The 24,153-nt window shown below is 40.0% G+C and overlaps 2 protein-coding genes across 3 annotated transcripts in view; one reads left to right on the top strand and one right to left on the bottom strand.

The window, feature by feature from the left end:
* The window catches only part of LOC310948598 (uncharacterized protein), a 67,361-nt gene that overhangs the window by 13,465 nt on the left and 29,743 nt on the right, over positions 1 to 24,153 (top strand). For both annotated transcript variants that reach the window (XM_083915778.1, XM_083915779.1), the window contains exon 2: positions 11,967 to 12,049. In XM_083915778.1, coding sequence (XP_083771904.1) covers positions 11,967 to 12,049 — 83 coding nt within the window. The remainder of the gene's footprint in view (positions 1 to 11,966; positions 12,050 to 24,153) is intronic.
* LOC310947916 (N-acetyllactosaminide beta-1,3-N-acetylglucosaminyltransferase 2-like) lies at positions 15,531 to 16,739 on the bottom strand (the record flags this gene model as incomplete). Its single annotated transcript, XM_083914890.1, has 1 exon — positions 15,531 to 16,739. The coding sequence occupies one exon, from the start codon at positions 16,737 to 16,739 to the stop codon at positions 15,531 to 15,533; it is 1,209 nt and encodes a 402-aa protein (XP_083771016.1).

The raw sequence follows: 24,153 nt of genomic DNA, 5'->3' as shown, positions 1-24,153 counted from the left end.
GCGGTTCATATCCAGAACATGGGACCCTGGAAACATAGGGGTGACCCTGATTTGTTTTTTTGTCAGGTTTAGATTCATCCCACTATGGGTATAATATAACTTAACAGTTAAAGTCGATAAATGTCTGAGGACAAATGTGTGTTCTCACTTTCTCACCAGGTCCCATCTTTCCAAATACCTCCCTGGTCCAACAGTCATTATGTAACCACAGTAGGTCGCGTTTGTTTAGCAGGAACGGTGATGCAGCTGTAAATGAATGTAGACTGTGTAGAGTGACTGATTAGAGTGTTTGGTCAGTTTCTGTCTTGAGTCCATGTAGGGCTTGTTGCTAAGAGCACAGCCCTGTTTCAAACAGGAGGAGATGGAGGAGAGAATGTGGCAGAGAAAGAAGAGCTGAAAGACAGGAGAAACCCCCAAAATGTATTTGTAAACAGTCCTCATGGGCATAAGGCATTTTGGAGCTACTTGGACAATAATAGTATTTTCAATAATAATATTCACTATGAAGCTGACTGCGAATTTTTGTTTGGTGTGACATTGTTCCAGAGTTTACTTAGGTCCTGTCCAATTTAGAAATGAAGAAACGGACAGAGTTCTTATCTTTGACAAAATAAACCCTTGAAAGTCCCAGTAAGTCACATTTTTCAAGCACTAGAGTGTCTTTATAAAATAAGTGCCATTAAAATATCAACTCATAACGATTATTCCTATATCGGTTTCCACGGCAACCATTTTTGTTGGCACTGTGATTCTAACACATGGATTTCAAGGCTATGGAAGGAGGCCAGGACACCAAACAAAAATGGCGGCATTTTAGGGGTATGACGCATCTGCAGTGAACTGGAGCTGCGCTGTTGGAGGGTTCCAGCAGATGGCGCTAGAATTAATGTGATTGGACTGTTTCCTTTTCTTTTTCTACGATAGTGCGCCACCTATTGAGCCTCATGGCAATTGCAGACCAGATTTTTACTGTGCATGTGTTACACCTCCAAAGAGCCGCCATTTTTGTTTGGTGTCACTGTAACACAATGTGTCTCAGATCGCGCACTGCAGTGAGTGTGCAAACATTTGTGCACTGTGTGCCCTATGCACTGACATAATAAGTTCACTCAACTGCCCCAGTAAGGGCTGTCTCAAATCACACACTGACGCTGAGCAATCGTATTTCTTCTGCTGCATATTTTTCCAAAAGTTTTTCCAACCACTCTTCTGACTCTGCAAACCGCCCAAAATCTCTGTGATCCTCTTTTTCTGCCTTTCACATCCGTTAACAGTGGAGTGCTAGTGAAAATCACACATATGAATTTACATACATCTATAAAGAGAATCGCTGTTTACAGTTAACAGCAATATGGTAGTTGCTGTTCGTTGCTGTTGCTTCATTGACCGCCATTTTCTAGTTTGAATTAAGTCCGGCTTCTTCCACTACATAGACAAAATTTTGGCGATTTAGGTGTCCATCGATCCAACTTTAATGTTTTGGCCATTTTTGAGTGCGCGAGCGAATAAATGCAGTATACTGCATCTTAACGACTTTCAGTGTGAACGCTCTTCCACCTTCAAAAAAGCCAGTTTGAGGGTAGAAGTGCCCAATTTGAGACACAGCATCAGCCTCTTTCTACTAGTCTTGACGGATTTGCTGCAGGTTATAAGTTCACTGACACGTTATGATTGACCCATAGCTGTTTTACCTATACATAGGTTTTACTGTGAAAAACAATCCAGGATGTATATGCAGCTGGGGCTGGAAAAAATAGGGCACAAACTCTTGACGGCTTGATTGGACATTTTCAGGATTTCGAAATAAAGCAACTTTCTGGCAGCTCCGGCTAGCTTACATTAAATATTACAGTGAGAAATGGCAGTTAGTATTCATGATAATGCTAGAGGACAGCATGAGTACAGAAGTCCCCTCTCAAACAAATAACATTAGCGTATTCTGTATGAAAATCCTGCTGTTTGCCAGGTAAGAGCACAGAACCTCCCTCATTCTGGGTATTGTATGACATGACAGCCTGGAAACCTGTCTTTTGGTGGACTGTTTTTTTATGTAGGGCAGCTGAACTTTTATTCCAGTGTTTTCATTTAAAGTGTGTATTACCCCGTCTTACCACATCTTTTATTTTGATGTTTGTGCAATATTGTCTGTTCTTACCCATACAGTTATCATAGGCTATAACACACCTGGGAGGTCTTACTTGCTACTCATGTTTTTCTTTTTATTTCAAGGTATGGGAAAGTCAAAGTAACAGTGACATTCTTTAGAGTTCAGGACTGAAACTTAATGAATCATTTCCTATGTGGTCACCGTCTCCCGCTGACTATGCAGGCGTTGAATAGTTGAATGGGTCAAGAGGAAATACAGCTGTTTTAAAGGCCAAGCTCCCGGTTGGGTATGGACGAGAGACAGAGGAACAGACAAAGAAAGAGAGACGAGGGATGGTGAGATAATAAGACCAGACATAAAAAGAATGAAGAGACAAAGAAGGGAGGAGCTGTGTTATCTGGCCACATTCTTTATATATTTTCATGTCCTTTTATGGCCCTTTGGCTCCAATTGAGCTTCTTTGCGTAATGGAGATGGGTTAGACAATAACAAAACTCCTGTAAAAGCTTTTTAACAGCTAGTGAGGGAGTAATGGGAAAGTGAAAGATGTTTATCCTGTGGGGATGCTGCCCTTTATACGTGCTGTTCCCCATCAATGTTTTATTAGATAATATGCAGAGAGACATGTGACAAGATGGCAGAAGTAAACAGCCAGACTGGACCTCAGGCAACATTCATTAGCTTATCATAGAATGATCCAGATCCAGAAGGAGCCACTTTCCTTTATCTACGGTGTAAATACGACAAAGTCTGAATCCCTGATATGTCTGGTTTAATACTGAGGAAAATAATTGCTTTCTTGCAATGAGTTAAAGCTGTAATCCGTAAGATTTGAGACGTTGTTTCTAGCTGCCTCTTTGGATGTAAGGTGTAATTGCAGGGGAGCCCTCCATCTTGTCAAGTTTTTTTTTTCTCTTTTGTACACTTTATTGAAAAACATCACCTCTCTACTTCCAGTCTGCCCCCCATATGTGAAATCCGCACACATTTTCCTATTGCACTTCTGCCCTTATTACAAGCCTGACTCGTCAGCTGTAAGTTGTAAGTTGCTGATTTCCAAATACAAGTGAATGCAGCAAAACTGGCAGTGGCGAGCCCCACCTGGGCAGACCAACCGCTGTTGACTGAGTAACAGCGTCACTAACATGGTGGTGCATTTGCATTTAGAGAGGGAATGTCACCACAGACACGGATATTGGAATCCTCAGCAAAAGAGGCAACAAGTGCTCTCATTCGTGGGTCATATGATCAATCAGCATTGTTTTAACTCACTCTTTAATAGATAGTACCTTAAAAAACTGGGGTGCATAGGACCTGTTCTGTGAAATGTGGGGAACATCACTTCACTTTTCACACATCACTTTTCTCAAAGAGGTCCTATGACCCCCGCTTTGTTTGTGACCGGGGAACAGCTGACCCTTATTTTGAAAAAAGGTCTGATGTTCCCTGGTCGGTTATTTTTCCCACAATCAGTGCCAAATTCCCCTGCAAATAGGCCCATGTAGACCCTAACACTACCCCCTAACCCTGACCCTGACCGTAACTCCTAACCCTAACAAAATGCTGAATTAAATCCACGAAGGCAGATGCTTATGCGACCTGGGAACATAGGAACTTTTTGGGACAAAGGGTCCTATGAACCTGGGGAACATAAGGAAGACCCCCCCTCAAACATCCCTATCTTTTTAGATTTTTCATGTGTGTGTTGTTCTCAAGGCATACTGGCTAAAAATAATTTTTAAAAATGATATATATTTTTTTCTAGATACTATTAGAATCTGTAAAGCATTGCAGACCCACACTGATCTGAATGAATAGCCCTACTCCAAGGGACGGATTGTACGAGAGAAAACAGAATTTCATTCATAAACGGTGTTTGCTCATTCTGCTCTAACTGCCCTCACATGACTGAGGTTTAGCTCAGCTTTTACTGTGTACAGCCACACAGCTAAGGGTTTTGTTCTGTTGGAGACGAATGGAAATCATCACAGTAATGTAATCATGTTATCTTGGGGAGAAAGCATTAAGGATTTCTTGAGGCGGTCACATCTATAACCACTGAAACTCTGCAGCGACGGACGTCAGGTTTCAGTGCTTAAATTTCTTTACTCCGCTGTGTCCAAATATCTCATAAAAGTTGCTGTACACAGTGCATTTGTACTCCTCTAAGCTCTGCTTCTGATTCGTTGTAAATCTCTTACTCTGTGCTCCCTAATTGCTGTAGTAATGGAATCAGGTCCATATTAGTCCATTTTAGTGCTAGTGGTACAGACGGATTAGGACTGGAGCGGAGTGGATTTGTGTTGTAAAAGCTCAAAATCCAATATAGCACCTACTATAGAAGCCTCTGTGTTACTATATTAGATTGACAACATTTGCCAGTGTACAGAGAAATCATTTCAGATTCATAATGGCTTTATTAACTGAATTAAAAGCTTACTCTTTGACTTTACCACTGGGGGATCTCCAGAGTCGTCACAGTCGGACATCATATCAGACATCCGCGTGTCATGACGACAAGAGCCAATTAGTCAGCATCGTAAGCCTGCGGCGAGTGTGGTGACTGGTTGCATTGAGGCATTACAGCTGAACTAGATTGGATTTGTTTTACGTCAGAAGGACAGGAACTCAGTGGACAAAGTCAAGTTATAGTCATCTACGACAAAAGAACTCAGTGTTCATTTCTACATCATCCACTCCCATGTTTATCAGAATTTCCTCTGCTGCTAATCAGTGATGCGAGTTGTTTTCACTGTTTAGACCTGGACACTCAGTCCTGTCATAATGGAGGCCCACTATGTTCTGTCAGCTGGACAGGATTTATCTGGACAGCAGTTGGCATAGCAATGAAGCGTGTGTTACTTTGTGTTTGTGTGTGATTTAAGGTCGTGGACAAATATGAACATGTTTATCTTCACTCTGTGTGTGTGTGTGTGTGGGTGTTAATAAGGTTATTTCATGTGTCTAATTAAGGCAGACCCCTGCTGGTCCTACATGCTAATCCATTGTTATGTAACAAAGCAGATAAACCCACGTACACTCTCTCTCTCTCCTTCTAATGCACACACACACTTGGTAGCTTTCAAATAAAGCTGATTGTGTGCTGAATGCAACACTGCGTCGGTATTTTAAATAAAAGCAAGTCAATATGCAGCTGCCAGAAAAATGTCATGAAACAATGCAAAGGGAGAAAACGTATAAAATGTTAAAGTGGCCTGGAAGAAAACAATCGTTAAAATAGCTAGAAAAATGTGTAATTTTGGCCCCAAGATTGCTGTTGTGGTTTTGGTTTTGAGACTCTTTATACGTTTATAAGGTTTCCACACCCTCTCTAACATATCACACTGTAAAGTTTGAAAAAAATGTAAATACTTTAGTGCTTATTTTTGTTTATATTTGGTTAACTTATTGGTATAGTTAATTCTAGTGCAAGGGTTAATTTAGTTGGTAAACGGTTGTTTTGCCGGTCGCACCGTGAGGGCAATACTTTTAGGGCGCACTCACACTGTTCATCTGTACCGTGCCTAAGCACGTTTCACGGCTAAAGTCTAGTTTGTTTGACCAGTGTGAGTGCAAGCGTACCGGGCCTAGGAGCGGTACGTTTTCCGACCACATCCCGTTTGGGAGAGGTGGGCTTTTGTAAAGCACGTTGGCACATGTACGAGCGCCTGTTCAGACATAGAAAAAAAGAAGGAGGGACCATGCCGGACATTTAAAACAATGGCGGTGAAAGGTTCACGTTGGTGTGACGCGGAGGCTGAGTGTTTACTGCAGATTTGGTCGATGAAAATATTCAAAAACAGTCGACAAGACGCAGAAAAACTCTGAGGTCTATGGAAAGATTTGTAAACAAAGCGACGCATCGCGATGACGTCAATCAATGCGTGTGACATGTTACGGCTTGATGACGTATAGGCAGCAAGAAGCATTCGCGCTAGGCCCAGGTAGTGTGAGTACAAACGGGCCTGGCCCTCGGGGGGAGAGGGAGGGGGGGACAAGTACCCTAAAGGTACGAATGGACAGTGTGTGCGCGCCCTAAGAGATTGAGCTGATGTGTGAAGAATCTCCTCGACAACTTTGAATTAGCTCCCACTTATTTAGAGGCAACATTACAAAATGCACATTTAATCTCTTTCTCTGCATGTTTTACCTGTTTCTGCTGCAGCCTTTACGTTAATCTGACAGGATTCCATTCAGATTTACCATGTTTAAAGTCATACAGAAATGTTACTAGGTCTGACCTTTCCTACTTATAAAACATGCCAGGGTTCAAAGGTAGTTGGATTCCATTAAAATAACCAACTGATGTATTGTGAACTGTTGGATATACTATACATTGTAAACTCACTTCTGGCATTGCAATACAATAATACACAACCGCTTAATACAGACTCGCCGATCTGACATAAACTGTCGACAAAAAATAATCATTACCTTTCCAAAGACAGGATTTATTGGCGATTTGTTGTAATAGATCAAATTAAATTGTGTATGTGTATCTCATGAATTATCGGTATCTGTGTACCGAAGCTGTAAAGCAGTGGTTGTAATGATATACATCGACTTGAAAGCAGAAACTCCATCAAACTGCAACTGCTTCCGTGCTCAGAGCTGCTTCTATTGATCCAGTGTCCCATAGAGGTTTACCTGAGGGCATATGCTCCAGTTCTTATCTCAGCATATTAAACCCGATGAAGTTCACATGAGCCACAAAGAGATGGGCTTCATGAAAAAAAACACCCAAAAGTACCGTACGATGCACAATCACAAAGTCATCTATGGAATCATTTGCTCCAAAATATGGCACTAGAAATTTCTTTTCTTTTCTCTATCTGACTTTATTGTTGCGGAGCCATTTCCAAGCCTCTTGTTTACCTATTTTAATACGCTTGAGTAAGAACATGATTTCACTAAGGGCTTTTTACGATATTGGGTTGACAACCACACCACCGCTTTACACAGGCAAGTCTCTGTGTTTACTGTAAGTGTGTTTTCCCTTTGGTTCCTCTCTTCTTTCTTATATTCATCTGTTTATTTAACTGACTCTTCTTTCCCCTCATGCTGCTCTTTCCCACAGCCCCTCTCTTTGACCCCTTCCCTCCCTCTGTCTTGTGCTCGTCTCTGTCTCCGCTGTCTTCCTTTGCTCTTGCCTTCTTTCACTCCCCCTCGCTCTTTATTTATGTGTCCCTTACTCATCCTCTCTGTAATACTTGTCCCCCATCTTGTTTGTGTCTCTCTTCTCTTTTTCAAAACTATTTTTAGGCCTGTCCTTCTGTTTTTTTCCTCCCTCCTCTTTTCCGTAATCCCTTCATCTTTCTCATAGATGATGTCACCATGGGGATCCGGCTTTGGAAGTGGGCGCAGGTCAGCCCTTTTGACCCCTAACCCTCTTAGCTTAGTACATACTCATGAAACTGTCCACGTATCTTAACTCATTTTGGAAAATCTTTACTTTCTTGCTGAGAATTCGATGAGAAGATTGATATCTCATTTGTATCTTAAGTATGGAGTTAGAGCCGGGAATTTATTAGCCTGCTATAGCCTAGCTTGCTTTAGTTTAGCTTAGCTCTAGTTATATTATATAACAGCTAGTAAAACAACAGAATTATGTTTTTACACTTCTTTCTGTTTATGGAATATACAAATGGGATGCCATGATCTTTAGGGGTGTACGTAGGCAGGGAGCCGGGCTAGTTGTTTCCCCCTGCTTCTCGTCTTTATGCTAACTTAAGCTAACCACCTCCTAGCTTCAGCCTGATACATACAGACAGCAGAGCCGTACTGATCTTCTCATCTTACTCTCACTAAAACCAAAAATATGACTTTTTCACTATTGTATTAATTTACAGTATTCCTTTCTTTATCAGGAAGTCATATTGTAGCATTCACCGAAAACAAAAACATAGTCTCTCTTAGGCTACAGGTAGGTTCTTGATCCCCACATTTTTAGTTCTCATGTTTTTTTTTCCTAGAGTATAAATACTTTAGTCTTGCCTTTTCATTTCTCATCCACATGTTATTGCGTGTTTAGACTGGTTTCCCTTCTCTGGCACTTCATTGTTTCCTGAGCTCATATCTTAGACAACATGATGTCTGTGTCTAACTGTTTGTCAGTAGCCTATCTGTTTCCTAGAGATGTGTGCGTGTGCATGTGCGTGTGCGCGTCAGTCCATCCATTCAGTTCATAAAAACAACACCAGTGTGTGTTTGTTTATGGCCATGTGAAATAATCTGAATGTCAAAATAATGTGAATAATAAAGTTTTTGGTTCATTTAGGTAGCGATATCACAGACAATTACAGTTTAGTTCAGTTGTTTCTCTCTTTGTCGTATATGATGAGGAAGGCCAAGGTGGTGAAAATGACGATTTTCATGGTTTAACATAAATAATAAAGATAATCACAGTTAATGGTAATGTAATGGTAATACTGACGAAAGCCCCTCAGCATGTCAACAAGCGTCTGGAATGTTCCATCTGTTTCTATGATACAAACTCAGTGTAAACACAGTTGACAAGAAGCTCTCCAGCCGCTTCCTTAATGGAAAGAAAGATATGTTCATAATAATAGCAAATGGGGCGGTCTTGTAAACTTTCTTAAAAGGAATTACAGAAATGACTTTTTGTCTACCATATTTCCACATATTTTAGTGTTACGTTAATGTGATCCCAACTCAAGTTTGAATTATTAGTTTATTAGTTACTCACATGGTCTGAGTTTGCTCAGATGTCCTGGAGAAGGTCTGTTGTTGTGGCTGCCCGGTAAGATTTTATCCACAGTATTGTAAGAACTTTTCATCTGCACTGGCTTATAGTTAAGCGACTATTGTAGTCGTTAAATTTGAAACCAAGGTCATCTATGTGACGTGAGGCATACAATTGTTTTAGTCTATTGCAATATTATCTATAGATCTATGGAATTAATGTAGCTGGTGTAATGAATAGGAAACAGTTTAGACAGAGCGTGAAAAAGAAAGAATTCTTTCATCTTTCATAATATCGGTGTCATTCGCATTAATGTTCTACAACTGTCTAAAAGTCTCAGTGTGTAACAATGTTAGCATGATAACAGATTTATTGGAGCAGCCTTATAATAAGAAGTTGCAGTAGTCCAGCCTAGAAGGAACAAATGCATGGACTAGTTTTTCTGCATCTTTCTGAGACACAATGTTCCTCATTTTCGCAATATTACACAGGTGAAAATATGCAGTCCTTGTTGTTAATTTTATGTGAGAAGACCACAATGTGGTCACAGTTGTAAACCTGGGGTTCACATTGTGAAATGGTTGCAGTTTGGTTTGGTTTAGGCAACAAAACTACTTGGTTGGGTTAAGAAAAAGATTGTTCGGGTTAAGATAAGTTTGTTGATGCTGAGGACACTTTTTAGTACATGGAAGGAAAGAGACCCTCCCCTTTTTTTTCCCTTTTCTTTTTCTTGAATTTATTTTTGCTATTAGCTATAGTTTTCACTCTATTTGGTTTCATTGTTCCATATTTATCTACTTATATTATATGTTATTCAATTATTCAGTTGGTTACTGTGAACATGTCTGACATGGGTTGTTGGGAGGGATAGTGGGATTTATGTAGGTTTTTTTTTTGTTTTTGTTCCTGTTTCTTCACTTTAAGGCAGATGTATTGACACACTGTTTACTTTTTCTTCTTTTATCATCCGCAGAAATACATTTTAAAAATGTGGAGAAAAATCTAACTTAAATTAAGTCAGCGGTGACTTTTGGTTTCACACGGGACAAGTCCTGTGTTTGTTTGACCCACACACTGTAAATAAAGATGGATGATGCCGCTCCACCTCTTCCCACTGTACCAGTCAAGCCAAATTATCCTGAATGTTGGCGCCACCATGTTGTACTTTGCAACTTGAGTCTGTGCAGAAGGGATCGGGCAGTCGAGTCATATTACATTATGTCGTGTCCATACACCCGCCCGACCAATCTTGACTAGATCACTTGTGAAGTTTCACCCGTTTTTTTTATAGCATCAAATAACTGATTGCTTTGCTTCCGTCATAATTACTATGGTCTATAGAGGTTGCCACCACTATAAATGTAAATATGGGTTGTAATGTGCTGCTTGTACAAACAACCTACGGTGTCATTTTTGGGGGAGGACAGTCTCTGAAATTCATCCTGAAGGGAACATGACTGTCTGATTTTTCTTAAAACCTTGAATAACATCATCCTTATGGTACTAGAGAAAGAATCAGGAGTCAGCAAAGTATTGACGGACAGATCCACAGACTAACATAAGAATATAGATAAAATCTGTATTGCCTCGAAGTAGCCCATCACAGCTGTTTTAAAGACTGGAGGGTTTGAGCTCATCTGTTGTAAATGAAAAGTTTGGCCAAAGAAAACATTCTCGCTCTCCCCTCCCTGATCTTATTCTCACAATTTCCATAGGTTCTGTGAAATTGACGGCACCAAATTAATGTTGAAATAGCCACAGTTTTTCAGGTATTAACTGACTGAAAACCATATCAATAATGTCTCAGCTTCATGTCATGTCATGTAAAACTGTGTGAATTAATGATCAGTCTGTATGAGAGAGCAGCTCAGTATGCTGGATCTGAGCTTCCACGTGGCCTCCAAGACTCCTTATTAACCCTGCGGAATATAGTCAGCTGAGTGATTAAAAACTGGGGGTTTGCAATCATGCTTACTTAGAAAACTATAATTTTGAAATGTATCAGATCTCTGGTACTGTTGCCTATTACAGTCAAGGTTCACCTAGCAGTGAAATGACCTCCATGCTGCTCTGAGCAGTAACAAGATATCAGTTTGTAATGTGATTTCATGTCTTTCTGAGTTTGTGTTGGGGGTTGCTGGGTATCTGTTGAAGCAAAGACGTGCCCGTTTCAGCTGACAGAAGTGGATGGCAGAGTAGAGCGAAGCATGGAAACATAGCTGAGATACCTCTGTTGAGACTGTTTGGATTGTAGTGAAGGATTGGACTGGAGATGGGATTTAAATCGGACTGAAGTGTAACGTAACAGCTTGAGTTTAAATGGCTAAGTGAGGTTTGTCTCAACAATTTAAGACACATGTTCAACTGTAAGGAGTGAAGAAATGCATTTCGGAGTTTATCCAACAGGTTTTGAAATGATTTCATACGGCAGTGGCTTGTCATCAGGTCCTTCAAAGTGGTACTTCACTTGGTACCTTTTCTTCTTCCAGTTAATTTGACAGCCATCATGTGACTGAAAGCATCCAGTTGCATAACATTCTGCCACCACCCCATCCAAATGATTGTTACGGAAAAACATTTTGAAATGGTTCAACTTAAAATACGTGTTAAAGGACAAAAACTCTCTCAAATGCACTGATTCTCGACTACACCACACCAGACTGTATGAACTGAAGCTGCTGCTAGTGGACCGATCACATGTTGCATTAAAAAGAACGCTTGTGGTGATCTTTTTTCTAGATCTGGGTACAAAAATGATGCAGGTATTGTTTGACTGGAGAAGCTCTGATACCCAGCCCACAGTCAGCCATGTGACTTTTACTTTGAGTCAAAACACTCGAAAGGAGACTTTTATCACACTGAAATCCAGCGAGCTGGTATTTCAGCGCTATAAGGAGACAAAGGCAGATTAGAGACAGTTTAGAGACTGTTAAAGACAAACACAAAATGACAGAGCCTGGAGAAAAAAAAACAAAAACAAATTTGTGATTCTGATTTAATAATTTTTGTGCACAGGTAACTTCATTCATGATTTTATGGAATTTATCAGCGTACGGCTGTATTTTGCAATCAGCATGAATCAATCCAATTACATTATTGCACATGTGATCTGTTGAGGATCAGTTATGCTCATCAGCTTCTCTCCCTGTCTCACAGCAGTGACAGTGCTGCCATGGCATCAGGACCTCCACATGTGATGGCCAATCAGGAGCCTGCTGAGGTCGTGGAAGAGTGCTCAGGTACCAGTTTAATTAAATGTTAAGTTAAAAAGTTTAATTGAACAAACGCACTTTGGATACGTTAAGATGAAGATAACATTGTCTTTACATTTTCATCGTTTTGAGCCTTTTCGTTTTTTGCGTCAATCTTGCTTTTTTATGGTTAGCTTTATACAGCATAGGCTGCATTAACATTAGAACATCGATCACCTTCATGCTTCCCAGCTTTTCATTCATATATATACACAATGGTTCTGGCCAATGTGACCACATAAAGTGCAAAGTTTGGAAATGAAACAGCTCACTACTATGCTTTTCCTTATCGTTTGCTCAACATGACCAAAGTTTCAAATAATGAGTAAAACATGTTTATGGGTAACCAGTGTAACCCCCCAATGAGCAGAGCTGCTCAGGATACAGACTGCTATCAACGCCTCCTTTCAGACATTTTTTATACTTTCTCTGCGGTCTGACGTCAAGCCTAAAGGATTTCAAATAAGATTATCTGCTAGCGACTGAGAAAGCTATAATATTGCTTGCTTGTGTTTATTGCTCCATAATTTGAGAGCACACTCCTGCTGCAACATGTCCGGTTGTGTTGTGTTTGGTCTTTAAAGCTTTGTGATTTCTAACTGTAGAAGGCGCTGCTGGTCTTTCAAGGAGGGAAGCTCGTTTTTGTGGCCTACATCATGAATGTCTTTTTTTATTTAGCAAAGCTAGGCTGCTTAAACGGCCTTGGCCCAGCTGGAGCTGCTGCGCCAGGCTACTGTGAAGTGTGACCACCTGTGAGCTTGAGTGTGAGTGACTGTGGGAGAAGCTCTGCAGCTGCCACTGCTTGTTGGGGAAAGAAACCGCAGAGTGACAAAACAGAGTCGGCAAACACAACGTCGTTTTTAACAAAGACATATTCGCTGGGTATCGGTAAAGTCTCAGGATCAGTTCAGAACAACAGAATGAAAAACTTGCTCTGCTGGATGTTTATTCTTCAAGATTGTTGATTCGCTGATTTAGCTGTCAATCAAAAAAGGATTCCGCCTCAGACAGCTCATCCAATCATCATGAGCAGAGCGTCCGGGCCAGCCCACTGCCCCATAGACCCCCAGAGACGCTGAGCATGCGATGGACGGGACAAAGCCCAGCATTTATCCAATGAGCGTCTAGTTTGGCTGCAGTGGAACAACCCACTCTACGCTTCCCCATTGAAGTCAGGAGAAGCTGAGCGTCCTACTGTGTAAAGCGCTGTGGGGATGAAGGAGAAGGTAGTTACTCCGGTTACCTGTGATAAGTAGCTGATTTTGAACAAAAGATGAAGGTTTCTAGCGCGTATTTAGTCAATGAAATGTACACACAGCAGTACATATTTAACCACTTTTTTTTGGGTGACATTTTAGGGGAAGCTGAGCTTCCCTTGCAGTCTTAGAGCAATCGCCACTGATGTAGCTCCATGCTAAGAGCAGACAAAGCTGTAATACTGGTTGCTTGTGCTGTTAATTTCTCCCTAACTTTGTATCACACTCCTGCTGCAACATGTCCCTTGTGTTGTGTTTGGTTTAGAAGGCTTTATTTGTGACTTTTGTAAGTGGAAAATCCCACTATACACTCAGTTGCAGTCAGTCTTCAGCAGTAGTACGGATGGAGAACGGGACAGTGGAAGACCAGGAAGCAGCAGGCTTTTAGGGAGGGGGGCTTAAAAGAGTCAGGTCAGTTCAACATTGATTAGATTATATATTTGTTTTTATTTCCCATAAAAAATACAAAATAGATTAGTTTTTTAAAAAAAGGAACAGGATACATACCATATAAATGGAACAAATTGATGAATGGACGATAAATTATGACAGAATAAATACTGTATGATGTTGCATCATATCAAAGGGTTTGCTTCTTAAATGAATTTAGGACCGTGCAGTTTTAAATGGTAAACAGTTCAACAACGAGGACCTCACAATCTAATGGAAAACTGAGAAATGGTTGTCCTAAAGACAGTGGCTGACCTTGTGTTGTAATGATGGATTTGGAAAATTGTATTCAAATATATTTTGAATACAAATTTGAAGATGGTTTAGCTCAAAAATAGGGAGGATATGTAGTGACTGAAACAAAGGAGTAGAACTGTCAAATCTTTTGGAGAATGTTTTTTTTGATAAAGCGCTTTTGCAGAGAAACGAAAACAGGTTGTTTTTAATGTAGGCCCACTAGCCCAAACAATATTACAATATGAGATTTATGGATCGATCATTGTTTAATATAGATTTAGAATACTTTTTTTTTGTTAACAAATGTCGTATTCCTCTGATGACGTCAATATTTTTTCCTACCTTAAAAATATGTATGATATCATGTTGTTTTTTTTAACTGGATAAGCCTCATCAAAGATCTTCACAAATATACCATGGAACATCTCATATACAACTTGAGTGTCTAAATGTATTAATATTACTGTTGTTAACATTTTGGAGAACAGCTTCCTCAACAGGATTTCCTTTAACAATTGGGGGTGCAAGATAAAATATAAGAAGGTGGTCAGATAAGTCACAGGACAAAACACCAGGGGTCCCAGAAGCACACTATGAGTTTGTAAATATGTTGTCAATCAGAGTTTCATTTGTGGCTGTTGTGCTTGTTGCTCTAGTCACGAGAGGGAAAAAAAATGCGGCTTTAAATTGGGATGATTGACTATTTAGGAGGTCGATGTTGAAATTACCCATGATATAGCAGGTTTTCTTTTCAACTGAGATCTTAACAAGAGTGGCCTAAAAACAAATCAGTAAAGTCAATCAGGAGTTTACTTAATTGACATCTCTTTTGTCCAATAGCCACATTCAGATTTCAACTTCAACTCTCAACCACTTTCTTGTACTCTAGCTAGCACCTGCTTGTCACTGCCCCAGAAAATTTGAAAGCCTGCACTGCCCTTTTGTTCATAATGCAAGATCATACTGGGCGCGCCACAAGAAGAGGAAGTTGCCAAAAAGGCAAAAAAAGAGAAATTAAATAGTCAACGTGAAGACCACTGTAGCTTCTACTACATGCATGGAAAGGGAAGGGAAGGTGAGGGAAGGGGTATTCAGTTGGTTGTAATCTCTAACTCACCACTAGATGACGCTAAATCTTACACAGTACTGATGTCCAAATTAAGCTTCGTGAACCATTTTAATTATTTTATGAGTCCACTAGATGGCGCTCTCTGTTCAACAAAGGGTTGAAAACACACTGAATTACCATTCATAGAGCCCCTTTCTTTAAACCAAGAGCTCCATCTAGTGGGCTCAACAAGTCACTACTACACACTACTCCTTTTAAAGAAAACTTTTAAGTAATTGTTTTACTGCTAAACTCTAATTGAGCATTTAGAGGAAAGATAAGTAAACATCAAGTGTAAAATACCACGCACATTTTTCTTCCTGCCCAATATTTTGAGTCACCAGCCTCCACTGGCGTAGTTAAGTTTCACAAAAATCCGACTGTAGTGGTAAAAGTATTCAGTAGAAAAACTTAAGTCTTATTCTTTTAGTTCATCTGTCTGCCTCTGGGGCAGATCCAAACACATTTCCTCTGTCTTTTTCATGTCATCCCACAGTTTAACTATATCTTCAGGGCTTCGTTTGTGGACCATCAGGATTTTGTGATATGAACACAGCTCCACTTTGCTATTAAAGTCAAACATGAAAAAACCAGAGTGGTGGACCGGTTGAGTGTTAAGTCGACTCAAACACATACCCACATAAACGTCGTCGATGGGGAAAAGGGTAACCCTTTTAGACACGTCGTGGAGGCGTCTGGTCAACAGGCCAGAGTACATCACCCCTCCACCACTTGCATACATCGGATAGAGGCCCTTGTAGAAGTTGTATGGCATATAGTACTTGGAATCTTTGTTTCGGAATGGTTCGGCTGCATTTATGACATATCCAACTATGAAGTCTTTCATGGTCGTGTTTGCCTCTGGCTTGTTCAGTTGTTCTTGGAGGTAGGTGATCATTTTCGGGGTGTTGACAAATATGTCGTCATCTCCCTTAAAGACGAAGCGAGTCTGGCTGCATGAGTTCGAGAACCAGCTCCAGAAGAGCACATCTTTCAAGGTGAGGTTGAAAAATGTGTCACTGAAGTCCCACTGAAGAATGTCTCCATATTCTTTACTCTCTATCTGAAGTAACTCACTATCTTCATTGCCTAGCAGGAACACCCTGCGAACGTATCCTCCAACTTCTCCTACTACATTGCTCTTAGATTTCTCTCCTGCTACCCATCCCGTCTGGCCCCAGGTCTGTCGAATGGCTTGCCTGTTCTGAAAATTCAACTGTGATGACTTGATGGCCAGGAGAAGGAGAGGGGGCTCCTTCTCATCCTTTGCCCCAGCTCCACATACTCCATCTGGCTGGAGGAGGATTGGGTAGTCTATTCTTTGCATGTGTTTTATAAAGTCTTGCATGTGCTTTGGTAGTTTGTCAAAGTCTTTCATGCTGTCCAAGTTAGTAACTTCAGAGATACCTTGTATTTGTTGATTATCATTAAAAGTAGAATTTTCTCCCTTGATGATGTTGGGGTTCAGGATCGGGTTAAAATGTAGGTCGTTGGTCAGCTGGATGCGGTTCCAGAGGGCGCCCCCAGGCAGGTAGAGCTCCCAGAAAGTTTTAGGGTGTGGGGCGAAGCTCTTGTTATACAAACTTCCAGAGGCCACAAAGTGAACAGTTTGCGTGGTGTAACCCATTTTTCCCGGCACTGATGTGCCTTTCATGGCCACACACAACATGGCAGTAATGTAGCTGACCAGCAGGGCCAGGGAGATGCATGCTGTGCACACACAGATTAACACTCTACGCCAGTGACAGTAGACCCGCGCCATTCAACTGCAAAAACACAAATAGCATGTCAGTTTGGACAACTTATAAATCTGTGTCAAAATGTAGGAAATGTACCGTGAAAGCCCAGAGTTAGTTCCTTAATAAAGGAGTTGTAATAGGATTATAAAACAGGGTTTCGAAATTCATATGCAAGGGTCTGCAGGGAGACTCTATGGGCCTATTCAAAAAGTTGGGATCTTACATAGACTCTGATAATGACGACAGTGAGTTTGAGGTTAGTGACAGCGGGGATGATTTCATCCAAGAATCAGGTTTGAGAGGCAGGAAAATACTAATCTACTCCAAATGTCTGATTCCTAAAATTATATAATACAATCTATGGTCTAATCTACATCACACAGTATAAGAATAATCTTGAAACAGATTGTAATCAAGTGCCGGGTGGAAGTAAGGCGTAGGAGAAAATAAGAAAAGTGTGATCCTCCAAATTAAATCTTTTGTAAATTGTGTAAAAAACACACTAGAGTATGTTCCTCAGTACCATGGTGGCATCTGTTACAATACAATGACTAAAAGTCTGCTGGCTGCACAATACAAATGTTCTGAACAAATGCGTTATAGAAACAAATAAATATCTGATGTATTTCCCTAAATGCATGTTCTGAATCTGAAACAAGAAAATATTTTCACTTCCTTTATAGCACAGCGTTGCCCTGAGACGACACAAAAGATTCTTGGAGGGTTGGAAAGAGTGACTATTTTGATCACTGATACATTTTCAGAGAGCATCAATGTATTAAAAAAATAGGATTAAATATTTTCTTATGAATTAAAATAACCATAACCATAACATGTAGGGTAGGCAACTATAAATCATAAACCCCTGTTATTAAAAAATAAAGAAGCTGTAATATAGTATGTCATGGAAAACTTGCAGTCATCCCAGAGAGAGCGACATTCACAGAGAAACCCAGTATAAATGAATAGATGGACATTTCTACATGCATAAAGCCTATTCAAAAATCAAAGCTACATTTGTTGTAGTTGGTTACAAATACAAACATAACAATGTACATAATTCATGTAACAAACCCTTTTACTTTCTTTATCTTTTTTTAATAGGCTTCATTAATTGAGATGATGGATTTTCTGTAAAAAAAAAAATATATATATAATTCTACTTGAATTGAACATTTTCTTATGGGTTGTGGCCAAATTAATGTTTTGGTTTAAAAAAAAAAGAATTTTTATTCATTGGTAAAGTCACCTGGGAGGATATTCATGATATAACCAATTATTCCAATATTGGAATTTCACAGGGATCAACTTATTCTTTGTGTTTTTATTGTAATTTGCAATAAAATCGTATATCTTCTCGTCAACTACTGCTCTGACGGTAAAGAAAGAAATGACCAAAAGTCCACAAAACCTGCATGTTGGTAATAATAATCTTACTTAATGATATTGCTAATTACAGTTATGACCAATAATTTGCTTATTTACACTAAATCATTGGAGGAGAAGAGATCGTCTTCTCTTAGAGTGCTGAAATATGAATCAAGAGTGAGCAGCTTTCTGTGCTTACCTGTTTTAGGTGGAGACTCTCACAATCACTGAATACTCATCTGTTTTGATGAGCAAAGCTAGTTATCCAATGGCCCTGTTTTCAGCTTATATCACAGGAAACAATAAAGATTAACAGCTCTCTCAGTATATGAGATCCAGAAAGTCACTATTACTGTGAGTAAAGATGTGTTCCCTTGTCAAGCCTAAAGCAATCTGGCCTGTTGACAGGTAAGGCTGACAGTCAGGTGAACATGGTATACACGCACCAACATAAAGAGAGCAAACAGGAATGTCATGTTGGTCCTTCATCTGAGAGTCACTGAAGCTGGATTATCACATACACCAACAAACAACACAACAATGTGTAAATAAGATAAAGAAAACTGTTTTTCCACAACAACCTATAATGTCAATTTATGATTTCATCTGCCACGTGATTGAAACATAGGTTACAGATGTAGAAGCTGATGAACAGGTGCAGTAGAAGCTGAATCCTCCTATTAAAATACCAGTCATTTCTCTGTCTCATCGCCTAAAGCCAAACACTGAGCAGGTAAAACTGGAAGTGTGAGGGGGCGACTCGAGAGCTTGAAATGCTTTGAGTGTTTTTGGAATCCTGAAACCCTTGTTTCCACACTTCAGGTAACGTCATGAAACCCACTGGTGATTTCATTGATGAGAATCCCCCAAAACCATACGTGATATTTTTGGACAAATACACATTTGTGGACCTTGTGGAAAATTGTTTCAGAATGTGTTGATTTTTAATTCTGGGAAAGTTTTCGCTGTAATGTTGGACAGTAACTTTTAGACTTAGAAAAGACTACCTTTATTTATACAAAGCCAATTTATCCGCCAAAACACTCATGGTTAATTCTGCTACACATGTTGGATCATTTAATCCAGTAGGCCCACAGTGTTTTTGCTTTTTGGTCAGATCGAAACTAGCAGCCTATATTTTGGCATGAGGAATGTCAAACTTTATAGTATGTACAGAAACCACACACTAGGCTATTTAAATTACAAACATGTCAGATATGCCAGCAACAACAATTATAAACATGTAATGAAGTCATAAATATAAAATTGGAGTAAAGGTCTCTTGTTGCTTTGCATTTAGGAATCAATTTATTTAATAGATGGATAAGAAAATTAATTTGTTCTACGAATATAATTACCTATAATGTAAATAAATATCTTGTATTTGATTCCAGTATGATTAAGACATATTGCTTTGGCTAAGCTAGCTTAGTAGCTAGGTATCAAAGTAGTAGGCTAATAGCCTGTCGATAGCCAACTGGCCAATCATGACAAGGTTTATAATTCTGACCTTAATATAAATACAGTTGCTGCATTACAAGCACGAATATTGGTCAAAAACACTAAATTTGGACTGGTAAACATATCCTTGGATTGATATAAATATCGCTAAGGAATTCTGTAGACCCATCTCTTTGTTGGAGGTGCATTAAGCGATGAAGTCAGGAAATTTCCTGGGCCCAATGATTTTACAGTTCTTTACGCATAATTGATGCTATTAGCCCCCATCCTTGTGAGAATGTTCAATGACTCCTTTACTGAAGGCAGACTGTCAGGGCCTAGTATGAGGTATTCATTTCATTGTTCCTGAAGAAAGACAGGGATCCTACCTTATGTGGCAGCTACAGACCCGTCTCACTTTTAAACATAGATTGTAAGATCCTTGCTAAGGTCCTCACCCTTCGCCTCCAAATTGTGATGTCATCGATAATTTCACTAGACCAGACATGCTTCATATTAGGGAGACATCCAGTATTTAACACCAGAAGGCTGCTCAACATCATATTCTCCCCTGGCTCGGACACTCCTAAGGTCGTAGTGGCGCTAGATGCAGAGAAAGCCTTTCAACCGGGTGGGGCTTTCTATTTCTCATTTTGGAGAAATTTGGCTTTGGCTCTAGTTTTATTTCTTGGGTTAAGCTTCTGTTTGTAACCCCCTCTGTATCTGTAAACACTAACGGCGTCCGTTCAGCATGTTTCCCTCTCAAACTTGGGACCCGGCAGGGCTTTCCACTCTCACCATTGTTGTTCAACAAAGCCATCGAGCCATTAGCCATCTGGACTAGAAACCAGAATGAATTTGAAGGCATCACTCGTTCTGGTCTAGTCCACAATCTCTCCTTATATGCCGATGACCTACTCTTATTTATTTCAAACCCCACATCCTTCCTCCCCCCAGTTTTATAAATTCTGGATCAGTTTGGGCACCTATCGGGGTATAAGTTAAAGAAAAGTGAGTTATTTTTTGCCAATAACTTGGCGGGATCTCTCCCGCAATCCGCATTCCCCTTTCAAACAGCTGACAAGGGGTTCAAGTAATTGGGGGTGTTTATCCCCAGCTTCTTGAGGTACCTTTTTGCAACAGAACCGCTATTCGATAAATGCAAGTAGTAAATGCAAGTAGGACTTTTCTAGATGGGTAGGCCTCCCCCTGTCCCTTGCAGGCCGGGTTAATCTTATTAAGATGTTAATTCTACCAAAGTTTCTGTGTCTTTTTCAACACCTCCTAGATTGTCTTAATAAATAGTTTTTTGCTAATCTAGACCATCAACTTAATGCTTTTATGTGGGCAGAAAAAAACAGCCTGTATCAAAAAACATATTCTTCAACTCCCTAAACCTGAAGGGTGACTAGCACTCCCTAATTTCCGCCACTACTTCTTGGCTTGCAACATTAATAAACTTTTATATTGGCTCCACGGTGGAGTTGCAGACGTCTGCCCGCCCTGCGCTCATACTGAGATAACATCTTCCTCCCGCTGTTTGCATTCTACAATTTCCTCACAGTTCCCTATAATTTCTCATAAGGTCTCGCCTAATCAGGTTGTCATTAATACCGTTAAAATCTGGATCCAGTTCAGGAAGCAGAACAGCTTGTACAGGGCTTCGACCCTTGCCCCAGTTTTTAATAATTATGCGTTTCTTCCTTCCTGCACTGATCCTAGGTTTATCATATGGTCAGATAAGGGCCTCAAAACGCTTAATGACCTGTATGACGAAGGTGTTTTTGCGTCCTTTGCATCTGTGTTGGACAAATACAGCCTGCCTAATAGCCACCAGTACCTTCAAATGAGACATTTTATCCAAAAGCAGTACCCACATTTTCCGAACCGCCCCCCTGAAGCTGAGATGGACCAATTCCTGTCTGTCAACTTACAACACAAACAATTGATATCTGTTATTTATAATAAGATTGCTCTTCTGAGCCCAGTCCCCACTGCCTCACCTAAAAACGCATGGGTAAAGGATTTGGTTGTAGACATTACTGAGGTCCAGTGGAGGGACATTCTGAAACTGGTCCACTCATCCTCGACTTGTGCCAGGCACAGCCTATTGCAGTGGAAGGTGCTTCGTAGAGCCCATTTCACCAACGCTAAATTGGCTAAGATACCCCCTAGTCACAGTGATGCTTATAACCGCTTTAAGCAGTCCCCAGCTGACCATGCACACATGTTCTTAACGTGCCAGAAGCTTGCTGGATTTTGGTCAGATACATTTCAAACCCTCAAACAGGCTCTTAACACAAATTTAGAACCCAATCCCCTGACTGCTCTTTTGGGCTTCCTCCGTCTAAAAATCTGCCCCTTACTACCCAACGTGTTGTGGTCTTTACCACCCTGCTCGCCAGACATAACATTCTCCTTACATGGAAACTCTCCACAGACTCAGAAAAGTTGGATACATGAAATTTTACAATATCTACGGTTAGAGAAGTTAAGGTTTCCACAGAGGGAATCTTCGACAGCATTCCACAAAACCTGGGACCCACTGCTGGCTTTTATTAGTAATAGCCTCACTGTTATTCCTGATGATGCTGAGGACACTTCGTAGTGCCTGGAAGGAGAGAACACCCTCCACCCCCCTTTCCTTTCTTCTTTTTTTTCTTTAATTACTTTATTTACTTTTACTGTTATTTACATTTTTTTAACTCTATTTTGTTTTCACTTTGATATTTTTACTTTTTAAACTTATGTTATATGTTAATTACCTAATTATTTACTGTCAAGTCAAGTCAAGTCACTTTTATTTATATAGCACATTTAAATACAACAGGAGTTGACCCAAAGCGCTTTACATTAGAAGAATCCAGGTTTGGGCAGGACAGTAGATAAAAGGAGCCCAAGAATACACAGGTCTTGACAAAACAATGCATAAAATAAGTAAAAAAAGAAAACGATATTAAGATAAGCAATCAGCATAGAATAAAAACAGGTGAAATAGAATCAAGCAGGAAAATAAAAGAAGTAAAAAGTAAGAAGAAGGTTAAAAGCAATAGACTAAGTGAAATAAAATACATAAAAATAAATTAAAATAGAAAATAAAAATAATAAATAAAAAGGCGGTGGGGAATAAGGGAGGGTGTTAAGGGTTGTTAAAGGCAAGAGTGAAAAGGTATGTCTTTAAATTAGACTTAAAGCTGGCAAGGGTGGTAGAGGACTTAATATGGAGTGGAAGGGGATTCCACAGGTTTGGGCCAACAACAGAGAATGCCCGGTCACCTTTTGTTTTGAGAAGTGTTTTTCTCACTTTAAAGCAGATGCACAAAATGTCAATTGTCAAATAATGAAGTAAACGTGTTTATGGGTAACCAGTCCAACCCCCCATGAGCAGATCTGATACAGACTGACCTTCATTTAGACATTTTTTCCTTTATCTCAGTGGTCTGTCAAGCCTTGGCAGAATTTCAAATAAGGTAATCTGCTCTAGGAAACGCACACCCACGAAGTACAGCTACACACAGCTCCGGTAGAAAGCCCTGCTGTAAACTATAAGAGGCTACATGCTAACGACAGAAAAAGCTGTAGGCTAATATTGGTTGCTTGTGTTGTTAATTTCTACTGAATTTCTGATCACACTCCTGCTGCAACATGTCCGGTTGTGTTGCTTTTGGTCTAAACAGAGTTATTTGTGATTTCTGATTGAGTAGAAAAGCGCTGCTATATTCCCCCACAGTCCACTGTTTACTACAGGTAGCTACATGCTAACGCTAGACAAAGCTGTAATACTGGTTACTTGTTACTACTGTTATTTTCTCCCTAACTTTGTATCACACTTCTGCTGCAACATGTCCGGTTGTGTTGTGTTGGTTTAGAAGGCTTTATTTGTGAGTTTTAAAGATAGTCAGTTTCCGTCAGTCGTCTGCAGTAGTGCAGATGGAGAACGGGACAGTGAAAGACCAGGAAGTGCTGAGCAATCAGAGCAGATGGAGCTCATTAGCTATGTCAGAAAATCCCAACTCACCGATCAAATCGTACTATTATGGTACTATTATGGGCGGGCGTAACCGATAACGACAGTGCTGTGCTGTTGGCTAGACACGTTACTTTGTTCATTGCTCTGATTGGTTGCAGTTGTAGTGCTATCCAATTGCGTGCAGTGCTATTTTGAAATGGGCTGCGAAGGTCTGCTACGTTTCCAGACCTTATTTCTGGATAGATTAGCAGCCATGAGCAGTGTGAGTAAAATAAAGTGTTAACATCAAAGCATGTAAACATGTTCTAGTAGAAACACAAAATGCATGTATGAACCTGAAGAGGAGCATGATAGGTCCCCTTCAACCGAAAATTCATTTTTGTGTCACATTTGTGACACAAGACTAGAGTATTGACTAGTATTTTCAGTGACATGGGTCTATCTGCTCAGGATGAACAGGCAAGTTTGTATATTTAAATACAATTTCAAATATTGATGAAAGTTAGTTGGTATTCTGTTACCAG

The sequence above is a fragment of the Echiichthys vipera genome, assembly GCF_963691815.1.
Source record: "Echiichthys vipera genome assembly, chromosome: 6".
In the NCBI taxonomy this organism is placed as follows: Eukaryota; Metazoa; Chordata; class Actinopteri; order Perciformes; family Trachinidae; genus Echiichthys; species Echiichthys vipera.
The sequence above is the reverse complement of the archived record's forward strand: the minus strand, read 5'-3'. Positions and strand labels throughout refer to the sequence as shown.